The 24,511-nt window shown below is 44.9% G+C and overlaps 1 protein-coding gene across 1 annotated transcript; it reads right to left on the minus strand.

Annotated features, from left to right (window-relative positions):
- Positions 1-356: 356 nt before the first annotated feature.
- Positions 357-20,472, minus strand: LOC122928956 (zinc finger protein OZF-like). The gene is made up of 2 exons (XM_044282308.1): positions 20,450-20,472; positions 357-2,228 (listed from the first exon to the last, which is right to left on the minus strand). The coding sequence occupies exon 2, from the start codon at positions 2,194-2,196 to the stop codon at positions 922-924; it is 1,275 nt and encodes a 424-aa protein (XP_044138243.1). The 5' UTR covers positions 2,197-2,228; positions 20,450-20,472; the 3' UTR covers positions 357-921.
- Between the last annotated feature and the right edge of the window lie 4,039 nt (positions 20,473-24,511).

Genomic DNA, 24,511 nt, shown 5'->3' on the forward strand with positions numbered 1-24,511 from the left:
AGGAGGCCATGATGGAAGAGCACCAGCCTCTTATATCACAAGGTAAGACCCGTCATGTGCAGTTACATGTAAAGGAGAACCTCCAAAGTTTCTTCTCACTTTACATTAGAGGCTATGTGTTCTTTTTATGTCAGTCATATCTGTAAGGCTCCAGTCACATGATGGGAGAGTGTCCTATTGGCCTCCATCGGGCCGGTATAGTAGACTACACTGCTCTATCAGAGATGTCCTGTAAAATCCATGTTCCGCAGTGCATACATGGTAGATATAAATAAAGCTTATGGGTAATGTCCGCCACTGTATGGAGCCTGACGCCGGAGCTTCTATCAGAGGGAGATATTAGGAAACACGTTTTATTAGATTTTTTCCAACAATTTTACAAACACAGAAATCTAGGATACAGAGCCATCATTGAGAAAAACTTGGGCGTAATCAGCAAATTAAATATTGTAATTCACAGGAATAAAATTGGTAGAAAGAATTTAGATTGAACTGCACGACGTGATCATGCTAGCCGCGTGCAGTTTTGCTATCACTAATGACGTCACTGGGTGCGGCCAGCATGATCATGTGGTGATGTCTTCACGCTCACTGCATGTGCTTTGGCTGGTGTTCTTCAATCAAGACGGAGTGGACAGCCTCTCCGTGATCAAGTGGATGAGGTGAGAATAATTTTATTTTCAGCCATTATAGGAAAAATTGATTTGTTTCCACGAAGCACAAGGAAATTTGGCTTCGCGGCTAATCAAGTTTTTCCTAAACTTCGGATCAAATTCTGTTATGTATGCTTCAATTCACTCAACACTCAGGGTGGCATAAACAGCATGACAGCTGCGTAAGTATTAACAAAACCAGCTTTCTTGAACAGGTAAGAGGAATGTCTGTATTTTTCATAATGACTGGGGAGGTCCATAAAATATGTCAAAATGGTTTCTCTCCTGTGTGACATCTCTCATGTATAACAAGATTTGATTTATCTGAAAAGCACTTCCCACACTGTGAACATGAATATGGTTTCTTTCCTGTGTGTTTTCTCTCATGTGTAACAAGAACTGATTTATGTGTAAAACATTTCCCACATTCTGAACATGAATATGGCTTCTCTCCTGTGTGAATTCTTTCATGTACAATAAGAGTTGATTTATCTGTGAAACATTTCCCACATTCTGCACATGAATACGGCTTCTCTCCTGTGTGACATCTCTCATGTATAACAAGATTTGATTTATCTGAAAAGCACTTCCCACACTGTGAACATGAATATGGTTTCTTTCCTGTGTGCCTTCTCTCATGTGTAACAAGAACTGATTTATGTTTAAAACATTTCCCACATTCTGAACATGAATATGGCTTCTCTCCTGTGTGAATTCTTTCATGTATAATAAGAGTTGATTTATCTGCAAAACGTCTCCCACATTCTGAACATGAATACGGCTTCTCTCCTGTGTGACTTCTCATATGTATAGTAACAGTTGATTTATCTGTAAAACATTTCCCACATTCTGAACATGAATATGGCTTTTCTCCTGTGTGACGTCTCTCATGTCTAACAAGAACTGATTTTTGTGTAAAACTTTTCCCACATTCTGAACACGAATATGGCTTCTCTCCTGTGTGAATTCTGCCATGGTTAACAAAACTTGATTTACCTGTAAAACATTTTCCACATTCTGAACACGAATACGGCTTTTCTCCTGTGTGAGTTCTCCCATGTTTAACAAGATATGATTTACATGTAAAACACTTACCACATTCTGAACATGAATATGGCTTATCTCCTGTATGACTTCTCTGATGTATAACAAGACTTGATTTTTGTGTAAAACATTTCCCACATTGTGAACATAAATATGGTCTCTCTCCTGTGTGACACTTCTCATGTTTAACAAAATGCGATTTCTGGGTAAAACAATTTTCACATTCTGAACAGGAGCATGGTTTCTCCCCTGTGTGAATTCTGCTATGTATTGAAAGCCTTGAGAAAGGTTTCACAGTAGTAAACCATTTACACTCTTTCTGACCTCTACTTAGGGTAGCAATGTGTGATTTATCAGGACAAGGTTCGTCATAATTAGTGGAATTATATGACAGATCGGTACTGTAAAGTCCGGAATGTACATTAAAGGAAATAAGGTTTTCTCCTGAAAAGTGCTGCATGATATCTTCCTCTTCTGCTTTAATATTCAGTGATAACATGAACTTTCCATCAGAATTCGTATTCAGGTCCTCTGTTAAGATAAAAATTGAAATCATTTTTTTTTCTTCAAAACTACACAATAAATAACATTCTTATTAGGACTCATGGACACGACCATATGTTCAGTCTGCATCCAATTGGATTCATTTTAACCACCTCCGGACCGCCTAACGCAGATCCGCGGTCCGGAGGCGGCCGCTGCAGGCAGACTGACGCATATACGCGTCATCTCGCGAGATGGCGCGCTTAGCCGGCCCGCGCATGCGCAATGCGGGCCGGTATTTCTTCAAGGGGGGTCGCGTCATCAGCTTGCCAGCCAATGATCGTGGCTGGCAAGCTGATGATTTTTAAAAAATCTAATCAAAGGCCAGATAACAGATCATATTAGCAAATATGATCTGTTATATGGCTGCCCTGCTCCTCTGCTGGTCCTTTTGGTCAGTTGGATCCAGCAGAGGAGCAGGCTTCACAGTGAGTACACCAAACACCACACACTAGCCCCAGATCACCCCCTGCACCCCAATTAACCCTTTGATCACCCCTTTGATCGCCCCTGTCAATCACTAGTGAAAGGAAAAAAGTGATCAGTGGTCAACTGTCACTTTTTTTTTTCACTGGTAGTGACTGTTAGGTTTTAGGATAGTTTAGGCCCCTTGGTTAGGTAGTTTAGCGATCGGTTAGCGCCCAGCCCACCGCACCGCAGTCCCTTATTCGCTGATTAGCGTATCGCTAATCAGCATTTGTACTTTTATAGTATCTGTAAGTGATCAAAACTGATCACAGTCAGATCTATAATAGTATTAGTGTCACTTTAGTTCGCCCTCCACCCAAAACGCAGTGTTTGCCCGATCAGTTTTGATATTTTTTATCAACCGCAGCGGCCTCCGGTACTTCGCTAGCCTCCCATTTGTAAGACAGGCTTGCTTTTTTTCTTGGGTAGTCTCAGGGAATACCCCTAAATTTAGTTGCCCAAATGTCAAACAGGGGGTATTCTTCTGAAGAGGCCTACAGGCTTCTGACCCAGTCGGATGAGGAATGGGAACCCTCATCTGACGAATCTAGCGGGTCAGAATATGAACCTGTAGAAAGCAGTGGCACTCTGACCCAAAGTTCGGACGAGGAGGTTGAGGTCCCTGATAGCACCAGGCGTACCCGGCCCCGTGTCGCTAGACCACAGGTTGCGCAGGATCCGCTTCAAGGGCAGCAGAGTGGGGCTGGCGCTGTCGGATTACGTGGTGAGGCATACACCAGCAGCGCAGCCCTCCCTGGACCTAGTACCAGCACTGCCGTACAACCTGGTGAAGTGGCGAGCACCAGACGGGCAGTTGAAGCTGGTACGGTGGCACGTGCATTAGTTACCCCGTCGCAGCCACCGCAAAGACGGGCCCGTAGACCCCCTAGAATCCCTGGGGTGCTGGCAAACCCTGATTGGCAGTCCCCAACTTCAGCCGCACCTGTAGTTCCCCCTTTCATCGCCCAGTCTGGAGTTCGGGTTGAGACAGCTCAGATCGGTTCGGCCCTGGGATTTTTTGAGCTGTTCTTGACAGCGGAGCTCTTGGACATAGTCGTGGCCGAAACAAACCGGTATGCCACACAATTTATAACCGCCAACCCGGGAAGCTATTATGCCCAGCCTTTCCGGTGGAAACCAGTCCAAGTTTCCGAAATTAAAACTTTTCTGGGCCTTCTCCTCAACATGGGTCTAACCAAAAAGCATGAATTGCGGTCATATTTGTCCACAAACCCAATTCATCACATGCCCATGTTCTCTGCTGCTATGTCCAGGGCACGTTTTGAGGCCATCCTGCGTTTCCTGCACTTTAGCGACAACACCACCTCCCGTCTCAGAGGCCACCCAGCCTTTGACCGGCTCCACAAAATTCGGCCCCTCATAGACCATTTCAACCAGAAATTTGCAGATTTGTATACCCCAGAGCAAAACATCTGCGTTGACGAGTCCCTAATACATTTTACCGGGCGCCTTGGCTTCAAACAATACATCCCAAGCAAGCGCGCCCGGTATGGGGTCAAATTGTATAAGCTCTGTGAAAGGGCCACAGGCTATACCCACAAATTTCGTGTCTATGAGGGAAAAGATCAGACCCTGGAGCCGGTCGGTTGCCCTGACTACCTGGGGAGCAGTGGGAAGACAGTCTGGGACTGTCACCCTTATTCGGCAAGGGATACCATCTTTATGTGGACAATTTCTACACAAGTGTGGCCCTCTTCAGGCATTTGTTTCTAGAACAGATTGGCTGCTGTGGGACCGCGCAAACTAGTCGCGCGGGCTTCCCCCAACGGCTCGTTAACACCCGTCTTGCAAGGGGGGAGAGGGCTGCCTTGTGTAACGAAGAACTGCTCGCGGTGAAATGGAGAGACAAGCGTGACGTTTACATGCTCTCCTCCATTCACGCAGAAACGACAATACAAATTGAGCGAGCAACCTGTGTCATTGAAAAGCCCTTCTCAGTCCACGACTATAACCTTCACATGGGGAGGGGTGGACTTCAATGACCAGATGTTGTCTCCGTATTTAGTTTCTCGCAGACCAGACGCTGGTATAAGAAGGTGTCTGTATATTTGATTGAATTGGCTCTGTATAATAGTTTTGTTCTCTACAGTAAGGCAGGGAGAACAGGATCCTTCCTCAAATTTCAGGAAGAGATCATCAAGAACCTCCTGTACCCAGGAGGTTACGTGGCCCCATCCACCAGTGTAGTTAGCCGTCTACACGAGCGACATTTTCCCATTGTCGTTGCCGGTACCTCAACCCAACCGTCACCCCGAAAAAGATGTCGTGTCTGTAGCAGGAGTGGAATAAGGCGTGACACCCGCTATTTCTGTCCTGACTGCCCTGACCACCCTGCCCTATGCTTAGGGGAGTGTTTCCGGAAGCACCACACACAGGTACACCTAGTATAAGGATCACATCTCACCAGGATAGGCACACAGGGCTATTAGGGCCCATTCACACAGAGCTGCTGCTGCAAACGTCTCCTTTCACCTGGGACAAAGTGCATAACGCACTTCACCACATCTTTGGGCGATTTGCGCTTTGCACATTGTCCCATGGGGAAGGAGAGGTTTGTCCTATAAAGGTAATAAAAAAATAAATAAAATAAAATAAAAATAAAAAAATCACCAGTAAGCAAAAAGGTTAATGTTCAGTTCAAAAAGTTAAAGTTTATATGTTCTGTTCCAAAGTTAATAAAATTATTGCGTTGCGGCCTGGTTTTTTCTTTTTTTTTTTTTTTACCTTCCAGGTGGACCAACCGATCGACTAGCTGCAGCACTGATGTGCATTCTGACAGAAGCATTGCGCTGCTGTCAGATTACACGCAAGTCGGTGTATGCGGTGCTGCAAGACGAGATTTCTCCTCTGCAGTAAAAGATACGTTTGCCGAGGCATATGAGCTGAGGAGGAGGCAGTGTTCCTATGCTTTGGCAAACACTTTGTATATAAAAAATAAATAAAAAATCCCGGCAATGATTTATTCATCGATTGATGTGAATGGAGAAATCTGGTTTGCCAGGGCATACGAGCTAAGTGGGTATGGATGTTGGGCGGAGCTCCTATGTCCTGGCAGACGCCTTTCCTCTCCTTTTTTTTTTGGGCAGAGATTTTTTCATCCACATTGATCGATGCGAATGAAGCCGTTAATTTTTTTCTTTCAGCCCAGAGGCTGAACGGAAAAAAAATCTCATTACCTGTATGCTCAATATAAGGAGAATAGCAGAAACTCCTAATGCTGGCCATACATGTAATGATTGCGAAGACCCTCAAATGCCAGGGCAGTAAAAACACCCCACAACTGACCCCATTTTGGAAAGAAGACACCCCAAGGTATTCCGTGAGGGGCATATTGAGTCCATGAAAGATTGAAATTTTTGTCCCAAGTTAGCGGAAAGTGAGACTTTGTGAAAAAAAACAAAAAAAAATCAATTTCCGCTAACTTATGCCCAAAAAAAAAAATTCTATGAACTCACCAGGCCCCTCATTAATTACCTTGGGGTGTCTTCTTTCCAAAGTGGGGTCACATGTGGGGTATTTATACTGCCCTGGCTTTTTAGGGGCCCTAAAGCGTGAGAAGAAGTCTGGGATCCAAATGTCTAAAAATGCCCTCCTAAAAGGAATTTGGGCACCTTTGCGCATCTAGGCTACAAAAAAGTGTCACACATCTGGTATCGCCGTACTCAGGAGAAGTTGGGGAATGTGTTTTGGGGTGTCATTTTACATATACCCATGCTGGGTGAGCTAAATATCTTGGTCAAATGCCAACTTTGTATAAAAAAATGGGAAAAGTTGTCTTTTGCCAAGATATTTCTCTCACCCAGCATGGGTATATATAAAATGACACCCCAAAACACATTCCCCAACTTTTCCTGAGTACGGCGATACCAGATGTGTGACACTTTATTGCAGCCTAGGTGGGCAAAGGGGCACACATTCCAAAGAGCACCTTTCGGATTTCACTGGTCATTTTTTTGCAGATTTTGATTGCAAACTACTTTTCACGCATATGGGCCCCTAAATTGCCAGGGCAGTATAACTACCCCACAAGTGACCCCATTTTGGAAAGAAGACACCCCAAGGTATTCTGTGAGGGGCATGGCGAGTTCCTAGAATTTTTTATTTTTTGTCACAAGTTAGCGGAAAATGATGATTTTTGAATTTATTTTCTTCCTTACAAAGTCTCATATTCCACTAACTTGCGACAAAAAATAAAAAATTCTAGGAACTCGCCATGCCCCTCACGGAATACCTTGGGGTGTCTTCTTTCCAAAATGGAGTCACTTGTGGGGTAGTTATACTGCCCTGGCATTTTAGGGGCCCATATGTGTGAGAAGTAGTTTGCAATCAAAATGTGTAAAAAATGGCCTGCAAAATCCGAAATGTGCTCTTTGGAATGTGTGCCCCTTTGCCCACCTTGGCTGCAAAAAAGTGTCACACATGTGGTATCGCCGTACTCAGGAGAAGTTGGGGAATGTGTTTTGGGGTGTCAAATGCCAACTTTGTATAAAAAAATGGGAAAGGTTGTCTTTTGCCAAGATATTTCTCTCACCCAGCATGGGTATATGTAAAATGACACCCCAAAACACATTCCCCAACTTCTCCTGAGTACGGCGATACCAGGTGTGTCACACTTTATTGCAGCCTTGGTGGGCAAAGGGGCACACAAACTGCAACGTAGATATGGTGGTGTGCATGAGGGCTTAGACTGGAAATGGATCCATCAGGAAGCAGAGGTATAAGCCATTCATACTAAATCTATTCCTGGTTGTTGTTAAAAAACTGGATGTGAGATTCCAGCATTATTAACCCCTTAAGGACACAGGTCGTACAGGTACGCCCTTGTGCCCTGGTACTTAAGGACACAGGGCGTACATGTACGCCCTGTGTATTTTCGATCACTGCCGTGCGGCTGGCAGTGATCGGAACCCGGTGCCTGCTCAAATCATTGAGCAGGCACCTAGACTAAATGCGCGGGGGGGTCCTGTGACCCCCCCATGTTGGCGATCGCGGCAAACCGCAGGTCAATTCAGTCCTGCGGTTTGCTGCAATTTTTGCAGTTCGGTGATGCGTCATCAGCCGTTTAATCCTCTCCATACAGCGGTCCGTACGGACCGCTGTATGGAAAAGGTTAACAGCTCAGGGAGCTCCCTCCCTCTCCCATCGGGGGGCTGCTGTACCTTTGCAGCCCCCCGAATGGAGAGGGAGAGAGCTCCCAGGCAGCCCCCCAAGCCCCGTCCTTACCCTTCCCCGTCTGCGAAGTTCTGGCAACTACTGAGCAGACGGGGAAGGTTCCCATGGCAACAGGACGCCTTCTCAGGCGTCCTGCTGTCCATGGTTCTGAACAGATCTGTGCTGAAAGCATAGATCTGTTCAGACAAAGTGTAAGTAAAATACAGTACAGTACAATATATATTGTACTGTACTGTATTATGCAGACATCAGACCCACTGGATCTTCAAAAAGATCTTGAAAATAAAGTAAAAATAAAAAAAACACATTTATCACTGATTAGAAATGAAAAAAAAAATTTCCCTACACATGTTTGGTATCGCCCCGTCCGTAACGACCTGATCTATAAAACGGTCATGTTACTTTACCCGAACGGTGAACGCCATAAAAATAAAAAATTAAAAACTATGATGAAATTAGAATTTTGCCCACCTTACTTCCCAAAAAAGGTAATAAAAGTGATCAAAAAAGTCGCATGTACGCCAAAATTGTAACAATCAAACCGTTATCTCATCCCGCAAAAATCATACCCTGCCCAAGATAATCGCCCAAAAACTGAAAAAACTATGGCTCTTAGACTATGGAAACACTAAAACATGATTTCTATTGTTTCAAAAATGAAATCATTGTGTAAAACTTACATAAATAAAAAAAAGTATACATATTAGGTATCGCCGCGTCCGTATTGACGGCTCTAAAAATAAAAACTGTGTAAAAAAAGCCATTTTTTGTCATCTTCCGTCACAAAAAGTGTAATAGCAAGCAATCAAAAAGTCATGTGCACCCCAAAATAGTGCCAATCAAACAGTCATCTCATCCCACAAAAAATGAGACCCTACTTAAGATAATCACCCAAAAATTGAAAAAACTATGGCTCTTAGACTATGGAGACACTAAAACATTTTTTTGGGTTTTTTAAAATGAAATTATTGTGTAAAACTTACATAAATAAATAAAATTTTATCCATATTGGGTATCACCGCGTCCGTGACAACCTGCTCTATAAAATTACCACATGATCTAACCTGTCAGATGAATGGTGTAAATAACAAAAACAAACGGTGCCAAAAAAGCAATTTCTTGTTACCTTGCCGCACAAAAAGTGTAATATAGAGCAACCAAAAATCATATGTACCCTAAACTAGTACCAACAAAACTGCCACCCTATCCCGTAGTTTCTAAAATGGGGTCACTTTTTTGGAGTTTCTACTCTAGGGGTGCATCAGGGGGGCTTCAAATGGGACATGGTGTAAAAAAAAACAGTCCAGCAAAATCTGCCTTCCAAAAACCGTATGGCATTCCTTTCCTTCTGCGCCCTGCCGTGTGCCCGTACAGCAGTTTACGACCACATATGGGGTGTTTCTGTAAACTACAGAATCAGGGCCATAAATAATGAGTTTTGTTTGGCTGTTAACCCTTGCTTTGTAACTGGAAAAAAAATATTAAAATGGAAAATCTGCCAAAAAAGTGAAATTTTGAAATTGTATCTCTATTTTCCATTAAATCTTGTGCAACACCTAAAGGGTTAACAAAGTTTGTAAAATCAGTTTTGTATACCTTGAGGGGTGTAGTTTCTTAGATGGGGTCACTTTTATGGAGTTTCTACTCTAGGGGTGCATCAGGGGGCTTCAAATGGGACATGGTGTCAAAAAACCAGTCCAGCAAAACCTGCCTTTCAAAAACCAAACGGCGCACCTTTCACTCTACGCCCCGCTGTGTGGCCGTACAGTAGTTTACGGACACATATGGGGTGTTTCTGTAAACGGCAGAGTCAGGGCAATAAAGATACAGTCTTGTTTGGCTGTTAACCCTTGCTTTGTTAGTGGAAAAACTGGGTTAAAATGGAAAATTAGGCAAAAAAATGAAATTCTCAAATTTCATCCCCATTTGCCAATAACTCTTGTGCAACACCTAAAAGGTTAACAAAGTTTGTAAAATCTGTTTTGAATACCTTGAGGGGTGTAGTTTATAGAATGGGGTCATTTTTGGGTGGTTTCTATTATGTAAGCCTCGCAAAGTGACTTCAGAGCTGTAGTGGTCCCTAAAAATTGGGTTTTTGTAAATTTCAGAAAAATTTCAAGATTTGCTTCTAAACTTCTAAGCCTTGTAACATCCCCCAAAAAAAAAAAATCATTCCTAAAATAATTCAAACATGAAGTAGACATATGGGGAATGTAAAGTCATCACAATTTTTAGGGGTATTACTATGTATTACAGAAGTAGAGAAACTGAAACTTTAAAATTTGCTAATTTTTCCCAATTTTTGGTAAATTTGACATTTTTTATGCAAAAAAAATATTTTTTTTAACTTTGTTTTTTCATCACATATTGTACTTCATGACACTGGTAAAATAATCTCAGAATGGCCTGGATAAGTCAAAGTGTTTTAAAGTTATTACCACTTAAAGTGACACTGGTCAGATTTGCAAAAAATGGCCTGGTCCTAAGGTGTAATAAGGCTGTGTCCTTAAGGGGTTAATCTTTCTATAACTTCCTGACAAAGTCCAGGATTCTGCTCTACACCTGGTCATGACTTGTATCACATACAGTAAATTATGACTTGATAAAACTCAAAAATGTTAAATGCCTGATTATGTCTGGGAACCAGCCCACTGAGACGTCTGTGTCTGTATAATAATCATATGTGACATCGGAGCTTCCTGATAATCATTGATCTGATGACTGGAGTTCACCGACAGAAGGCCAAAAAACACCACAACCAAACATCTTTAACCTCCTAATGACAAGGCCTGGTTGTCATTTATGACCAATCGTTCTTTTTGTATTTTCATTGTCGTATTCCAAGACTCACAACATTTTTATATTTCGGATGATGTAGCTGTATGAGGGCTTGTTTTTTGTCTGCCGAGTTGTAGGTTTCAGAGGAAACATTTTGTAGTACATGTAATTTATTGTTCAGCTTTTATCAAATGTTATTTTTGGAGGAAAAGCAAAAGACCCAGCAATTCCGCTGTTGTTCTTTGTGGGTATTTGTGCTGCTTACCCCACAGTAAAAACAACAGATTAACTTTATTCTATGGGATTGTAACAAGGCAGTAATATCAAATATGTAGAATATTTTTCATATTTTAGTACTTTTGTATAAATACATCTGTGACGAATACCACATCTCGTGCCTGCTTGACGTCACCTACGTCGAGCTCACGAAACACGGTATGGTCACGGGTTACTAAAGCGTGATGTTACGCCCTCCAGAGGAGCAGGTAAGGTCAGCTTGGTACAGTTTACATATACATCTCCTGTCCACGCGGGCACAGAGAGGCAACAAGCTGAGAGAGCCTTTTCACTGGCGCAGTGAAAACAGCGCTGTCTCAGCCCGGGTATCTGCCACCAGCTTCTCGTTTAAAATATACCCGGTCCGCTAACGGGATTATATAGGGTGAGAAACCAACCCATGGTAGCTTATAACTAGGCCGAAAAACAGACCTGGGAATTTGGGATCGAGATACAAGATAGCACTAGATATAACACAATATACACAGAGAATATATACAGTGGTCTGAGGTTACAGATACAGGTGATATAGGTACTACAGGGTTAAGCAATTTTAGTAATTATAAAAATAAACGAGGTTGACAGGCAAATTTATAAGATTAGGCAGAGAGAGGCCAAGCAAGTTATAAGAGCTTCTAAAGCAAAGGCAGAAGAGAAATTAGCTTAGTCAGTGAAAGTGATAAGACATTCTTCAGATACATAAATGAAAAAAGGAAACTAAAACAAGGAATTACCAAATTAAAAACAAAAGAAGGAAGGTATATGGAAGAAGATAAAGAACTAGCTGACTGCCTCAATGAATACTTATGTTCAGTTTTTACAAAGGAAAATGAAGGAAAAGGACCTCAGTTAGGAAGGAAGACTAATGAATCTTTTGATGCATGTGTCTTTACAGAGGAAGAGGTTCTAAGTCAGCTGTCTAAAATTAATGCAAATAAGTCACAGGGGCATGGTGGGATACATCCAAAGCTACTAAAAGAGCTCAGAGGTGAACTAGCAAAACCATTAACAGATTTATTTAACCAAACACTGGTAACAGGAGTCATCCCAAAAGATTTGAAATGAGCAAATGTTGTGCCCATTCACAAGAAAGGTAGTAGGGAGGAATCGGGCAACTATTGGCCAGTAAGCCTGACATCAATAGTGGGGAAATTAATAGAAACCATACTTAAGGAGAGCATTGTGGAACATCTAAAGTCCCATGGATTGAAAGATGAAAAACAGCATGGGTTTACTTCAGGGAGATCATGTCAAACTAATCTTATTGATTCTTTTGATTGGTTGACTAAAATAATAGATGGCGGAGGTGCAGTAGACATCGCTTATCTAGACTTTAGTAAGGCTTTTGATACTGTCCCACATAGAAGGCTTATCAATAAATTGCAGTCTTTGTGCGTGGACTCCCATATTGTTGAATGAAATAGGCAGTCGCTGAGGGACAGACAACAGAGGGTTGTAGTCAATGGAGTATATTCAGACCATGGTCTTGTTACCAGTGCGGTACCTAAGGGATGTGTTCTGGGACACATATTGTTTAATATCTTTATCAGCGAAATTGCAGAAGGCCTCGATGGTAAGGTGTGTCTTTTTGATGATGACACTAAGATTTGTAACAGGGTTGATGTTCCAAATGGAAAAGGATTTAGGAAAACTAGAGGAATGGTCAAAAATCTGGCAACTAAAATTTAATGTTGATAAGTGCAAGATAATGCACCTGGTCGTAAATACCCAAGAGCAGAATATACAATCAGTAATACAGTCCTAACCTCAGTATCTGAGGAAAGGGATTTAGGGGTCATTATTTCAGAAGACTTAAAGGTAGCCAGACAATGTCATAGAGCAGCAAGAAATGCTAGCAGAATGCTTGGGTGTATAGGGAGAGGCATTACCAGTAGACAGAGGGAGGCGCTCATGCCGCTCTACAGAGCACTAGTGAGACCTCATCTGGAGTATTGTGCGCAGTACTGGAGACCATATCTCCAGAAGGATATTGATACTTTGGAGAGAGTTCAGAGAAGAGCTACTAAACTAGTACATGGATTGCAAGATAAAACTTACCAGGAAAGACTAAAGGACCTTAACATGTATAGCTTGGAAGAAAGACGAGACGGAGGGGAGATGAGAGAAACTGCTAAATACATAAAGGGAATCAACAAGGTAAAAGAAAAACTGCTACAAGAGGACATAGTTTTAAATTAGAGGGGCAAAGGTTTAAAAGTAATATCAGGAAGTATTACTTTACTGAGAAAGTAGTGGATGCATGGAGTAGCCTTCCTGCAGAAGTGGTAGCTGCAAATACAGTGAAGGAGTTTAAGCATGCATGGGATAGGCATAAGGCCATCCTTCAAATAAGATAGGGCCAGGGGCTAATCATAGTATTCAGTATATTGGGCAGACTAGATGGGCCAAATGGTTCTTATCTGCCGACACATTCTATGTTTCTATAAGCAGAGAAAAAGTCAGTTACCGAGTAGTTGAAAGTTCTATGATGGTGGAATAGTCCTTAGCTGCAGTCACGATGTGACCCCCTTTCAGAGAAAGACCCTGCCCGCTGGCTTGCATGGGCTTATGACCTGTAGCTGGCCGCTCACCTCCCCGCCTATGGGTAGGGTCCACCCCTCTGGTGCTGGCAGCAAATGACCCATAAAACCCCTTAGGGCTCATAGCCCCAGACCAGAATGTTGCAGGAAGATGGTTCCGGGCCCAATTGATCCGCCTTTGTTTCGGGCTACAACTAGAGTCCAAGCATGGTACCGCTATTTGGTTTCTGTGGGGAGATATGTATATCTCCCCTGCCGGGCATCCTAGCCTCAAACAAAGACAATGGGCAAGTTCATCGTGGCCACCGGGACACAAATATGTATCTGGTTTGCGCCTGTGATGGCCGGGCGATTCATAATTCCTTATGAAATATAGGTGCCAACATATCTGGGAGGCACCATTGATCCTGGCAAGGGCTGATATCTCCTGCTGGGGGTTTTCCTGCAGGATCCTGTGCGGTCTGACTGGAGGTCCCAGAACTTTTTTCATTTTCCATCATGTACCTGTATGAAGGCTTATTTTTGTGGGATGACTAGTTGTTTTTTGGTACCATTTAGGTTTACATTTCATACTCCAAGAGGTAGCAGCCTGGTAGTTCCCCTGCAGTGGAGTCCAGACATTAAAGGGTGCAAACAAGGGGAGCGGGTAACGCTCCTAGGAGAAGCCCTAAACAATACCTGTTCAAATGACACAGCGGATCCTCATCCACTTTGTTAGAGCTTGCTCCGGCCATGGATTCCACTAATCCACCCAAGGTGGGACTTCCTAAAGTATTCCTTGGTGGTTTCTGTTCTGGTTCTGAATCCACAGGCTGCAGCATCTGCACTACCACAGCAGCTCCTCCATTTGTAGGTCCTGGCCTGCATCTGCCACCATGCTATGAAGGAGAGCTTAAAGGGGTTCTGCACTTTCAATTAACTGATGATCTATCCTATGGATAGATCATCAGCTTCTGATCGGCCGGGGTCCGACACCCGGCACCCCCAGCCGATCAGCTGTTTGAGAAGGCCGCGGCCTTCTCACTGTTTACTGCCGGGCCGCCCGCCCACTGACGTCACGACTTGTATCAACTAGAGTGGGCGCGGCTAAGCTCCGTTCACTTGAATGGAGCTTAGCCGCGCCCACTCTAGTTGATACAAGTCATGACGTCAGTGGGCGGGCGGCCCGGCAGTAAACAGTGAGAAGGCCACGGCGCTGCTGGAGCGCCGCTGCCTTCTCAAACAGCTGATCGGCGGGGGTGCCGGGTGTCGGACCCCCACCGATCAGAAGCTGATGATCTATCCAGAGGATAGATCATCAGTTAATTGAAAGTTCAGAACCCCTTTAAGTATTTTCATGGATTCCACGATCAATGCACTGTTCACCTTGAGTTTTAGGCTCATCAGTTCTCTACTACCCAACATATCATCATATTCGGCCTGAATCATCGAACATCTCTCTGGAGAAGACTCATGGTGGCCACAAGAAGGCAGATCCTTGCCTGCAGGCATAAATATAAACCAGCGGGACATTCCAGTACTCACAAGACCTCATTTCCAGGTACTACTGGTGGCCATCTCTTTCCCAGGACGTCTCACACTTTGTTGCCTCTTGTGTTACATGTGCCCAGAACAAGTCTTCTAGGCAGATGCTTGCGGGTCTGATTCCCTCCTCAGAACAAGTCTTCTATGCTCAGGCATGCGGGTCTGCTTCCCTCCTCAGAACAAGTCTTCTAGGCAGAGGCTTGCGGGTCTGCATCCTTCCTCAGAAGAAGTCTTCTAGGCAGAGGCTTGCGGGTCTGCTTCCCTCCTCAGAACAAGTCTTCTAGGCAGATGCTTGTGGGTCTGCTTCCCTCCTCAGAACAAGTCTTCTATGCTCAGGCATGCGGGTCTGCTTCCCTCCTCAGAACAAGTCTTCTAGGCAGAGGCTTGCGGGTCTGCATCCTTCCTCAGAAGAAGTCTTCTAGGCAGAGGCTTGCGGGTCTGCTTCCCTCCTCAGAACAAGTCTTCTAGGCAGAGGCTTGCGGGTCTGCTTCCCTCCTCAGAAGAAGTCTTCTAGGCTGAGGCTTGCGGGTCTGCCTCCCTCCTCAGAACAAGTCTTCTAGGCAGAGGCTTGCAGGTCTGCTTCCCTCTTCTACCTAATATTCCATGGCAACATATTGGAATGGACTTTATTAGATTTACCGCTATCATCAGGATGCACAGTTATATGGGTGGTGGTGGATCGCTTTTCCAGGATGGCACAAGATGGCACTCTTTTTGAAGATGAAGTTGAAAAGTGTTTTTTTTTTGCTATGTTAATGATTTTGTTTCCAAATTTATCATTGGAACTTATTTAAAAAGTAAAAAAAAAAATCCCAAAACCACTCCAGTATACAGAGAAAAGTGTTTTTAAAAGATGATCCAAATCTAACAAGCAATGTGCGCCATTTGATAAATTTGGTGTTAAGTATGCCAAAACAGACTCAAGGAAAACTGACTTTATAAATGTTACCCTCATGGTAAATTCCATGTGTTGTCTCTGATGCAATCTGCCTCAAGATTCTGGAGGTCTCACTGCAGGTTGTTGGATGTCTAGGTATAGCAACAAACTTAAAAATTTCAGGCTCCAGCACTCACTTGTTGAAGTGTCAAGTTCTCCATCTTTATTAAACAATTGTGCATGGACAAATACAGGACTCACATTCTCTCTGGTGTGGGCTGTTGACGCGTTTCAAAAGGTTCTTATTCGTAACAGTCAGGTTGTTGGATGTCTAGTTGGACTTCTCTGTGAACCACCCGCAGTCCAATAGACAGATGGAGTGAGCTAATCAGGTTCTGGAGAATTATCTACGCCACTTTTTTCTTCTAGTCAAGACATCGATGCTTCGTTGGGCTGAATTTTCCTATAACAACGACTCACGTCTTTAGGCCATTCACCCTTTTATATTGTATACGGTCAGCACTCACGTATTCCTCTTTTCACTGCTGGCGCAGAGTCCTACCGCACTTCTCTCCTTGGGACAGGGTCTTCCAAGAATATTCTTTTTGAAGGGGTTATCCGGTAATAAATAATGAGGTCCTATCCACAGGATAAGTCATCAATATCTAATCAGTGGAGGTCTGACACCCGAGATCTCCACTGATCAGCTGATAGAAAAGACCAGCTTTCCCCGTGAGTGCTGCGCCCTCTTCCTAGGCCATGTGACGTCACAATACATTGGTCATATGACTTATACCAAGCACAGCCTCTATACTATGTACGGCGCCATGCTTGGAAAGCTGCTGGGAACCGGCTCTGATTGTATGGAAAAAAATCCGGAGGAGAGAGCATAAAGGCAAGCAATGGCAGCACCATGCAGGATTAAACTATGAATCAAAAAATAAATAAATGAGGGGGTACTTCAGCCTGTAGAAAAGTGGCATAACTTGAAATGACTGGGCCTCAGAGGAAATTTTTTTATCGAATCCTCTTCCCCAGCAACTTCTTCACATCCTCCTCTTCCGGTGCAGCCTCCACTCCTGCAGCTAGTCAAGATCACTCAGACCGGGCCGGCAGCCGCTCCATCCATTTCCTACAACTATATACTGTAAGTCATGTCACTGTCTATAATGTCATTGTACAATACTTGTCACGGATGATGTTACAGAAAACTAGAAGACACAAATGAAGATCCGACTGACTTGATCCAAAACTAAGGAACAAAAGGGTAAGCCCTGTAACAGCCCTAGCTCTCTCCCTTACTGCTCAGCCTATGCAAAAATCTCAATGGTAGAAAATTGCATACCCTCGTTCCTCGACTGTATGACACCTGAACACCCTATAATAGTGAGGGAACACTGTGCCGGCATACATACATAATTCCTCTGGGTAGCCATCTTGTATGCTTCTGACATATGTAAAAAAACAGTGAACTCTCATCTTCCTGAAGCCTGGGTCACCTATGATATAGATGGACACTTTTATTACCACTACTCTGTGAGGCCGGCTATAAAAGGTCATAAAGGCTATACCAGGCCCAGCTCATCCTGTCCTATAAGATAAAGATCAGCTCACTGTCAAGCCTGGCTGGAGCGTGACGTCATTAATTTCCAGGTCTGGTTTGAGGAGAGCTAATAGCCCTTAATTAGCTCTGGGCATAAAACCAGTCCACTTTCATATTTCATTTATGAATCAACTTATGCCCTTTCTGACACCAGATCCAGGCTCTACAGAGTATTGTGGTTAATTGGGTATCAAATATGACCAGAGGATGTGATTCTGTAGCTGACCTATGGGTGGTAGAAGAACTACAGGTCCCAGCATTACCGTGTGTGGTCTCATTCTGTAGGTAAATAAATAAGGATCGCAAATATGTATTCTGTATAAAAAATATGCCGATGTATCAGGGAGATACGGGCTTAAGTATAATCCTCATTGTAGGAACTGAACTCTGATGGGGTCATAACACACTTGGAAGCCAATCCCTATTCTTCACAGTCACTCTGCTGCCATTGGCTGACAGGAGTAAGTCTCCTGCCCATGGGAGAGTTAATAAAAATCCATGCACAAGGACAGAGGAGAGAGACCCATGGAACATCACCAGACACTTAATTGGACATTGACGGCATATCCCTGTATCAGAAGAACTTTGAGGGTCTCCCCTGATACATACTGAACGGGGTTTGCAAGGATTCAAAAAGGACATATGAACGACCATCTGAAACCCTGCAGAGAAACTAAGTATTCTTTCATCTTTTTCCCTTTCATTTGAACTGTCGTGATTATTTATATTGTTATTATTATTCTGTAGATTTATAGTCATTTTCATTAGATTTGTATGCACTGCTTTTTACTTCTTATTAAAGATTATAAAATCTAAATGGCCAAGTCTTCCATATTCTAAGCTGCTGAACAACGTACCTTGCCTTTGAAGAGACGTTACCAGGTAGTTAGTTAAACTGCATTTAGGAATTGTAGCTGGGGGTGATTGACTGCGGTTGGTCAGTAAGTGATATCCGGTTCATCCACTGATCTGTGTGATAGTGAATGACCCGGATAGTCGGCTCGTGGACCGGGAACCCACGAGGTGGCAGTTACCGAAGTGTAGTGGGGGGTGTTAGCCGGATGGTAATACCCTGGTCACGTGAGGGCTCTGTGTGTGCGCAGACTCCGTCACAGACCACTACGTCACAGCTGTGGGATCCGGAGCGATCGGATCCATAGTTCGTGACAGACACGACCACCGGCTCCCTACACTTAATACGGAGGGAGTCAGGGTCACCTAGGATCAAGCCTACAGGAAAACAGAAATAAAGAAACAGACTTATCTTGTGGATGCAGCAGTAACAGCTTCTAGCATCAGCACACTTCAGGAAGTTGTATAAACCGCAAGGTAAGGCAGTATGGGGAGGAGATATATAGGAAGGCAAAAACTGCTAATAGATGACAGCTGGGAGAGGGAGGAGAGATGTCAAAACGAAAGCAAAACAAAAGAAGATCATGCAGGAAGTACTGAAGAACGTCTATCAGAACTTCTCAAAGATCTGGTGGTGACAATACTATTGAGGGAGCCCAGCTGACAATAAAATCTTTTAGTCCTCCTCCTGGGTGGGCCCCATAGCAGCCGCTTCCCATATAGCTAAACCCCTGCTGTAAAACCTTCCTCCCAAAAACAGCATCAGAATCAAGCAGGAGCCTATAATACTTAAAAGTGTGTGGGTGCTCCAGTTGCTGCTCTGCAAATCTGGGAGAAAGAAGTGCAGGAGGTGGCCACCACCCTAGTGGAGCGAGAACCAAACCTGTCAGGGGGGTTAAGAATGAATAACTATCTAGACCCGTCCAGCAATGGAGCCGTTATGACTCTTATACTTTCCTTGAAATTGTAATTGAAAGTTCTCTGCTCCCCTACATTTAAAAGACCGAACTGATGTACGTTACCTGGAAGCTGCAGAAATAAATCTCTTAACCCAAGGATGTTCTGCTAGCTTTCTAAAGCCACATTTTAACCTTCAGAGTGGCTAGCCTCAAATGCTTATCTGGACTGCAGGAAATCTAAGATGTCTCGGGTAGATGGGGCTCCAGAGGGTCAGGATCCCTCCCTAGAAATGAAGAAAAAAACTTTCCACACTGTTAGATACTTTAAGGAGGTAACTAACTCTGTTCTCACTAATAGAGTGGACACAGCCCGATCTGACAAACCTCTTTAGTCAAAATTACCATCTCAATATCCATGATGGAAGAAGATGAGAAGGTCTGGGTGCAGCAGAGTTCCCTGATATAGAAGATCTCCTCTCAGATGGAATGGAGGTTCTACCACTAGCACCTGAATCCAAGTGGATCAAGATCTCTTTGGCCACTATGGGGCAGTCAGAAGGACTTAAGACAAAGTCGAATTCAAGATACCAATTCCGAGTGAAATATATACCGCTAGGGGTTGGTCCTCAGGATCTAACAGAGAAAATCTCTGCCTTTCTACAATCTTCTGGAACACACTGTCATTCAGCCACCACTCCCCCTGACCGAGTTTTTATCTGCTGAGGAAGTCGGCCACCATGTTGTTCTTCCCCCTTAGATGAAAATCTCCATGACTTGCTTAAAATACAAAATAAACACAGTCTCGGGGTGAACGATGGTAAGGAGCTTCATGTACTGGGGACCGATATATTGTTTTTGAAGTTGGAGGAGACCTGACAAGTTCTCAAATTCCAATGAATTGCCAAATATTTGAGCTGGAATGGGCCCCCACCCCAAGGGCTTGTGTCCGTCTTGTTACTATCGGTTTCAGGACTGACCATCAAGACCATGAGGACAGAGTTACTGACTTTGTTCCCTATAAGAGGGAAGCCCTGGATGTGGAGATAGAAGAGGCTGTCTAAAGAATTTGGGGAACCGTCCCCATTGAATTTCTGACTGAAGAGGTATTAAATGCATGTGGGATATAAGACTGCTAGAATTGCTGAGGACCAAGACAAGGACAGAATCTGAAGTCACTTTCTCCATTCATGATTCCTTACCTGTGGTGACATCTCCTGGAATGTCCTCCTCCACCTCACTCTTACACGGAGGATCGCCCATCATCCGCTCTTCTTCATCCTCCACTTTAATATCAGTCAGATCTTCCCCCTGATTTGTCATCTGTAACAATTCAGGACAATACAGCAGACAGGTGGGAAATCTAACAGATCCACAGAAGAGACCCCCACAATCTATGACCCCTCTATGACTGCAGGACCCCCCTATATAGAGGTGTATAGGGCTCAGCTCCATCTACCTGAAGGTTCTCCGGGAGCTTCTCCTCTGGACAGTCCTGGGAATACAGAGGACGGGGACATCTCTCTGGTGGATTTCTCCTCCTGGATCCATCTGTGAAGACACAAGCACACAGTGACTGAACACATGGCCTCCATTACATGTCACTGCACACACGTGTATACACTGCATATGACGGCTCTTACCTTGTGATATAAGAGGCTTGTGCTCCTCGATTACATGTCACTGAACACACGTCTATACACTGCACATGACGGCTCTTACCTTGTGATATAAGAGGCTGGTGCTCCTCCATTACATGTCACTGCACACACGTGTATACACTGCACATGACGGCTCTTACCTTGTGATATAAGAGGCTGGAGCTCCTCCATTACATGTCACTGCACACACGTGTATACACTGCACATGACGGCTCTTACCTTGTGATATAAGAGGCTGGAGCTCCTCCATTACATGTCACTGCACACACGTGTATACACTGCACATGACGGCTCTTACCTTGTGATATAAGAGGCTGGTGATCCTCCATTAGATGTCACTGCACACACGTGTATACACTGCACATGACGGCTCTTACCTTGTGATATAAGAGGCTGGTGCTCCTCCATTACATGTCACTGCACACACGTGTATACACTGCACATGACGGCTCTTACCCTGTGATATAAGAGGCTGGTGCTCCTCCATTACATGTCACTGCACACACGTGTATACACTGCACATGACGGCTCTTACCTTGTGACATAAGAAACTGGTGCTCCCCCATTACATGTCACTGCACACACGTGTACACACTGCACATGAAGGGTCTTACATTGTGATATAAGAGGCTGGGGCTCCTCCATTACATGTCACTGCACACACGTGTATACACTGCACATGACGGCTCTTACCCTGTGATATAAGAGGCTGGTGCTCCTCCATTACATGTCACTGCTTACACGTGTATACACTGCACATGACGGCTCTTACCCTGTGATATAAGAGGCTGGTGCTCCTCCATTACATGTCACTGCACACACGTGTACACACTGCACATGAAGGGTCTTACATTGTGATATAAGAGGCTGGTGCTCCTCCATTACATGTCACTGCACATGACAGGTTTTACCTTGTGATATAAGAGGCTGGTGCTCCTCCATTACATGTCACTGCACACACGTGTATACACTGCACATGACGGGTCTTACCCTGTGATATAAGAGGCTGGTGCTCCTCCATCATGGCCTCCTTGTACAGGTCCTTGTGTCCTTCTATATACTCCCACTCCTCCATGGAGAAATAGACAGTGACGTCCTGAACCCTTATAGGAACCTGACAACACAATGACACCGTCATCCTCCAGACCCCTCCAGTGCTGTTACTGGAGAATTTCCCAGCATTCCCAGCAGTGTCACCTCTCCAGTCAGCAGCTCCACCATCTTGTGGGTGAGTTCTAGGATCTTCTGCTCATGTATCAGGGGGTGAGGGGGAGGCTCTGTGATGGGGTGAGGGGTCCTGCTCCGCCCTCCTGACTCCTGGAGATGGATGATGGGAGTCACACAGTCCCCCGATGTCTTCTTCACTATTGTGTACTCCTGTGGATGGAGAGAGACACTTAGGGAATAAACCCTTCAGGGGCCATGTGCTCTCCTCCGGCCCTCTCCCCCTGGTACAACGTGCCTACTTACCTCCTCATGGCTCCTACAACATGACTATTGGCCACTGGTCACATGACACATCACTCACCATACTGGTGGCTGATCTTCAGGTTCTCCATCACTTGGAAGGTCTGGAGGCCGTTCTCCAGGACCCTGGACTCTTCCTATGATGGATTCTCCTTCCCGATGTCTGACTTGTTACAGAATACAATAAAGAGGAGAGAAATCTAGAAAAGTTTACCTCTCCGCTCAGCAGGGAGATGATCTCCAAGGTGAGGTCTAATATTCTTCTGCTGATCTCCTTCCTGTCCATCCTTGGTGGTCGTTCAGGAGAAGAGGAGAGAACTGGAGGAGCTGGAGGCTTCTAGTACTGCAGGCGCCTTTATGAGAAGAGGAGAGGAAATCATCCAGGGGACAAGACCAGATGTCACCTCCAGAACTGCACTTCCTGAGCCTGGAGGGGCCCCGCTTCTCAGAGCCCCCACCACATGGATTCCAGGGGCCCCAACATGGAGATCTCTGGTGGCTCCACAGGAGATAAATGTCTGATAGATGCAGGTCCCACCTCTGGGCTGTGCTCAGCTGTGTCCAGAACTCCTAGAGAAGAGACTGGAGAGAGCTGAGCTCAGGCCGGGCCCCGCTCCATTCATTCTCCTCTTGGAGGAAGGGGCCCCTCACCAGGACAGTCAGGGGCCAGCGAATGATGACAACCCCCACTATGCCCACTACTCCTCCCCCATCATACTAAGCTGAGGGGCGGAGAAGGATTCCTTGTGTGTAATGGAGGAGAATCTCCAGAGGTGACATGTCTGAGCTCTCCACCACACTGTCTCCTCACAGCTCATCTTACCTGCAGGCTGGAGGAATGGCTGATACCAGAGAGAACAAGAGCCCTGACTACCGACCAGGACCTGCCCAGTATCTGCTGCACTGCCAGAGCTGAAGGACCTGGGGTGACATCACCGTCATGTGATCATGGGGCGGGGCTCAGCAGTGGGGCAGAGAAGAGGTGGTGACAGACCTGCGGTGACGTCACTGTCATGTGATCAGTGCAGGGGGCGGGGTTCACCAGTGGAGAAGAGAAGTGGTGAAGGACCTGTGGGTGACATCACTTTCATGTAATCAGTGCAATGGGCGGGGCTGAGCAGTAAAGCTGATATGTGAAGGACTTGTGATGATGTCACTGTCATGTGATCAGGGCAGGGGTCACCAGTGAAGAGGAGAGAGAGTGAAGGACCTGTGGTGAGGTCACTGTCATTTGATTAGTGCAGTGGGCCGAGCTCAGCTGAGGAGAGAGAGCTGGTGAAGGACCTGTGATGTTGATCTGTAAGGTGTCCAGGGGCGGACTGAGAACCATCAGAGCCCCCTTACAGGCCCCACCCATGTTCTGCCACAAGCCCCACCCATGCGTATAGGCCCCTCCTGAGTGCTATCCTGTATACAGGTATGTATCGTGATTCACGACTAGGGTGGCCACTTGCTTCACCCCCAAAAAAGAGGACTTTCTAGGCCACACCCCCAACCCGATAAACTACGCCCCTCTCCAAGTAAGTTCCTGGCAAAAGAAGAAATACGTCACCATAGCGCTTTTGCTTTACTGGACTCTGCGGGATGGAAAAGCGCTGTATTATTAACCCATTTCAGCAGTCCTGAGTCCCCCATTCACAGTATTTATTAACCCCTTTCAGCAGTCCCCCATTCACAGTATTAACCCCTTTCTCTAGTCCCCTCTTCAGTGAAGGGGGGGACTGCTGAAGGGGTTAATAAATACTGTGAATGGGGGACATTTGAAAGGGGTTAATAATTACTGTTAAGGGCCCTCAGTAGTTATTAACCCCTTTCAGCAGTCCCCCATTCACACTGGTATTTATTAGACTTTTTTATAACTTATTTTTCACCCTGGCGCTGGAGCAGCAACAGCAGCACCGCCATCCCAGCCCAGTCCAGCCCAGCCCAGCCCAGCACGGTCCTTCAGTTTCTTTCAGACCAGACGTGGCTGAGACGTAAAGCTGCCTAGGCTACCACTTAACCCAAAACCACAACCTCAGCAAAGCTGTGTTCCTCAGAGTTCCCTTCCTAGTTCCCTTCCTTCTCCCGCAAATTCCACCACGCCAATTGAGTGGCGCAGAGCACTCGATCCGGAAGGAACACAGTGACGACTGA

Source organism: Bufo gargarizans, chromosome 2 (assembly GCF_014858855.1).
Source record: "Bufo gargarizans isolate SCDJY-AF-19 chromosome 2, ASM1485885v1, whole genome shotgun sequence".
Classification (NCBI taxonomy): domain Eukaryota; kingdom Metazoa; phylum Chordata; class Amphibia; order Anura; family Bufonidae; genus Bufo; species Bufo gargarizans.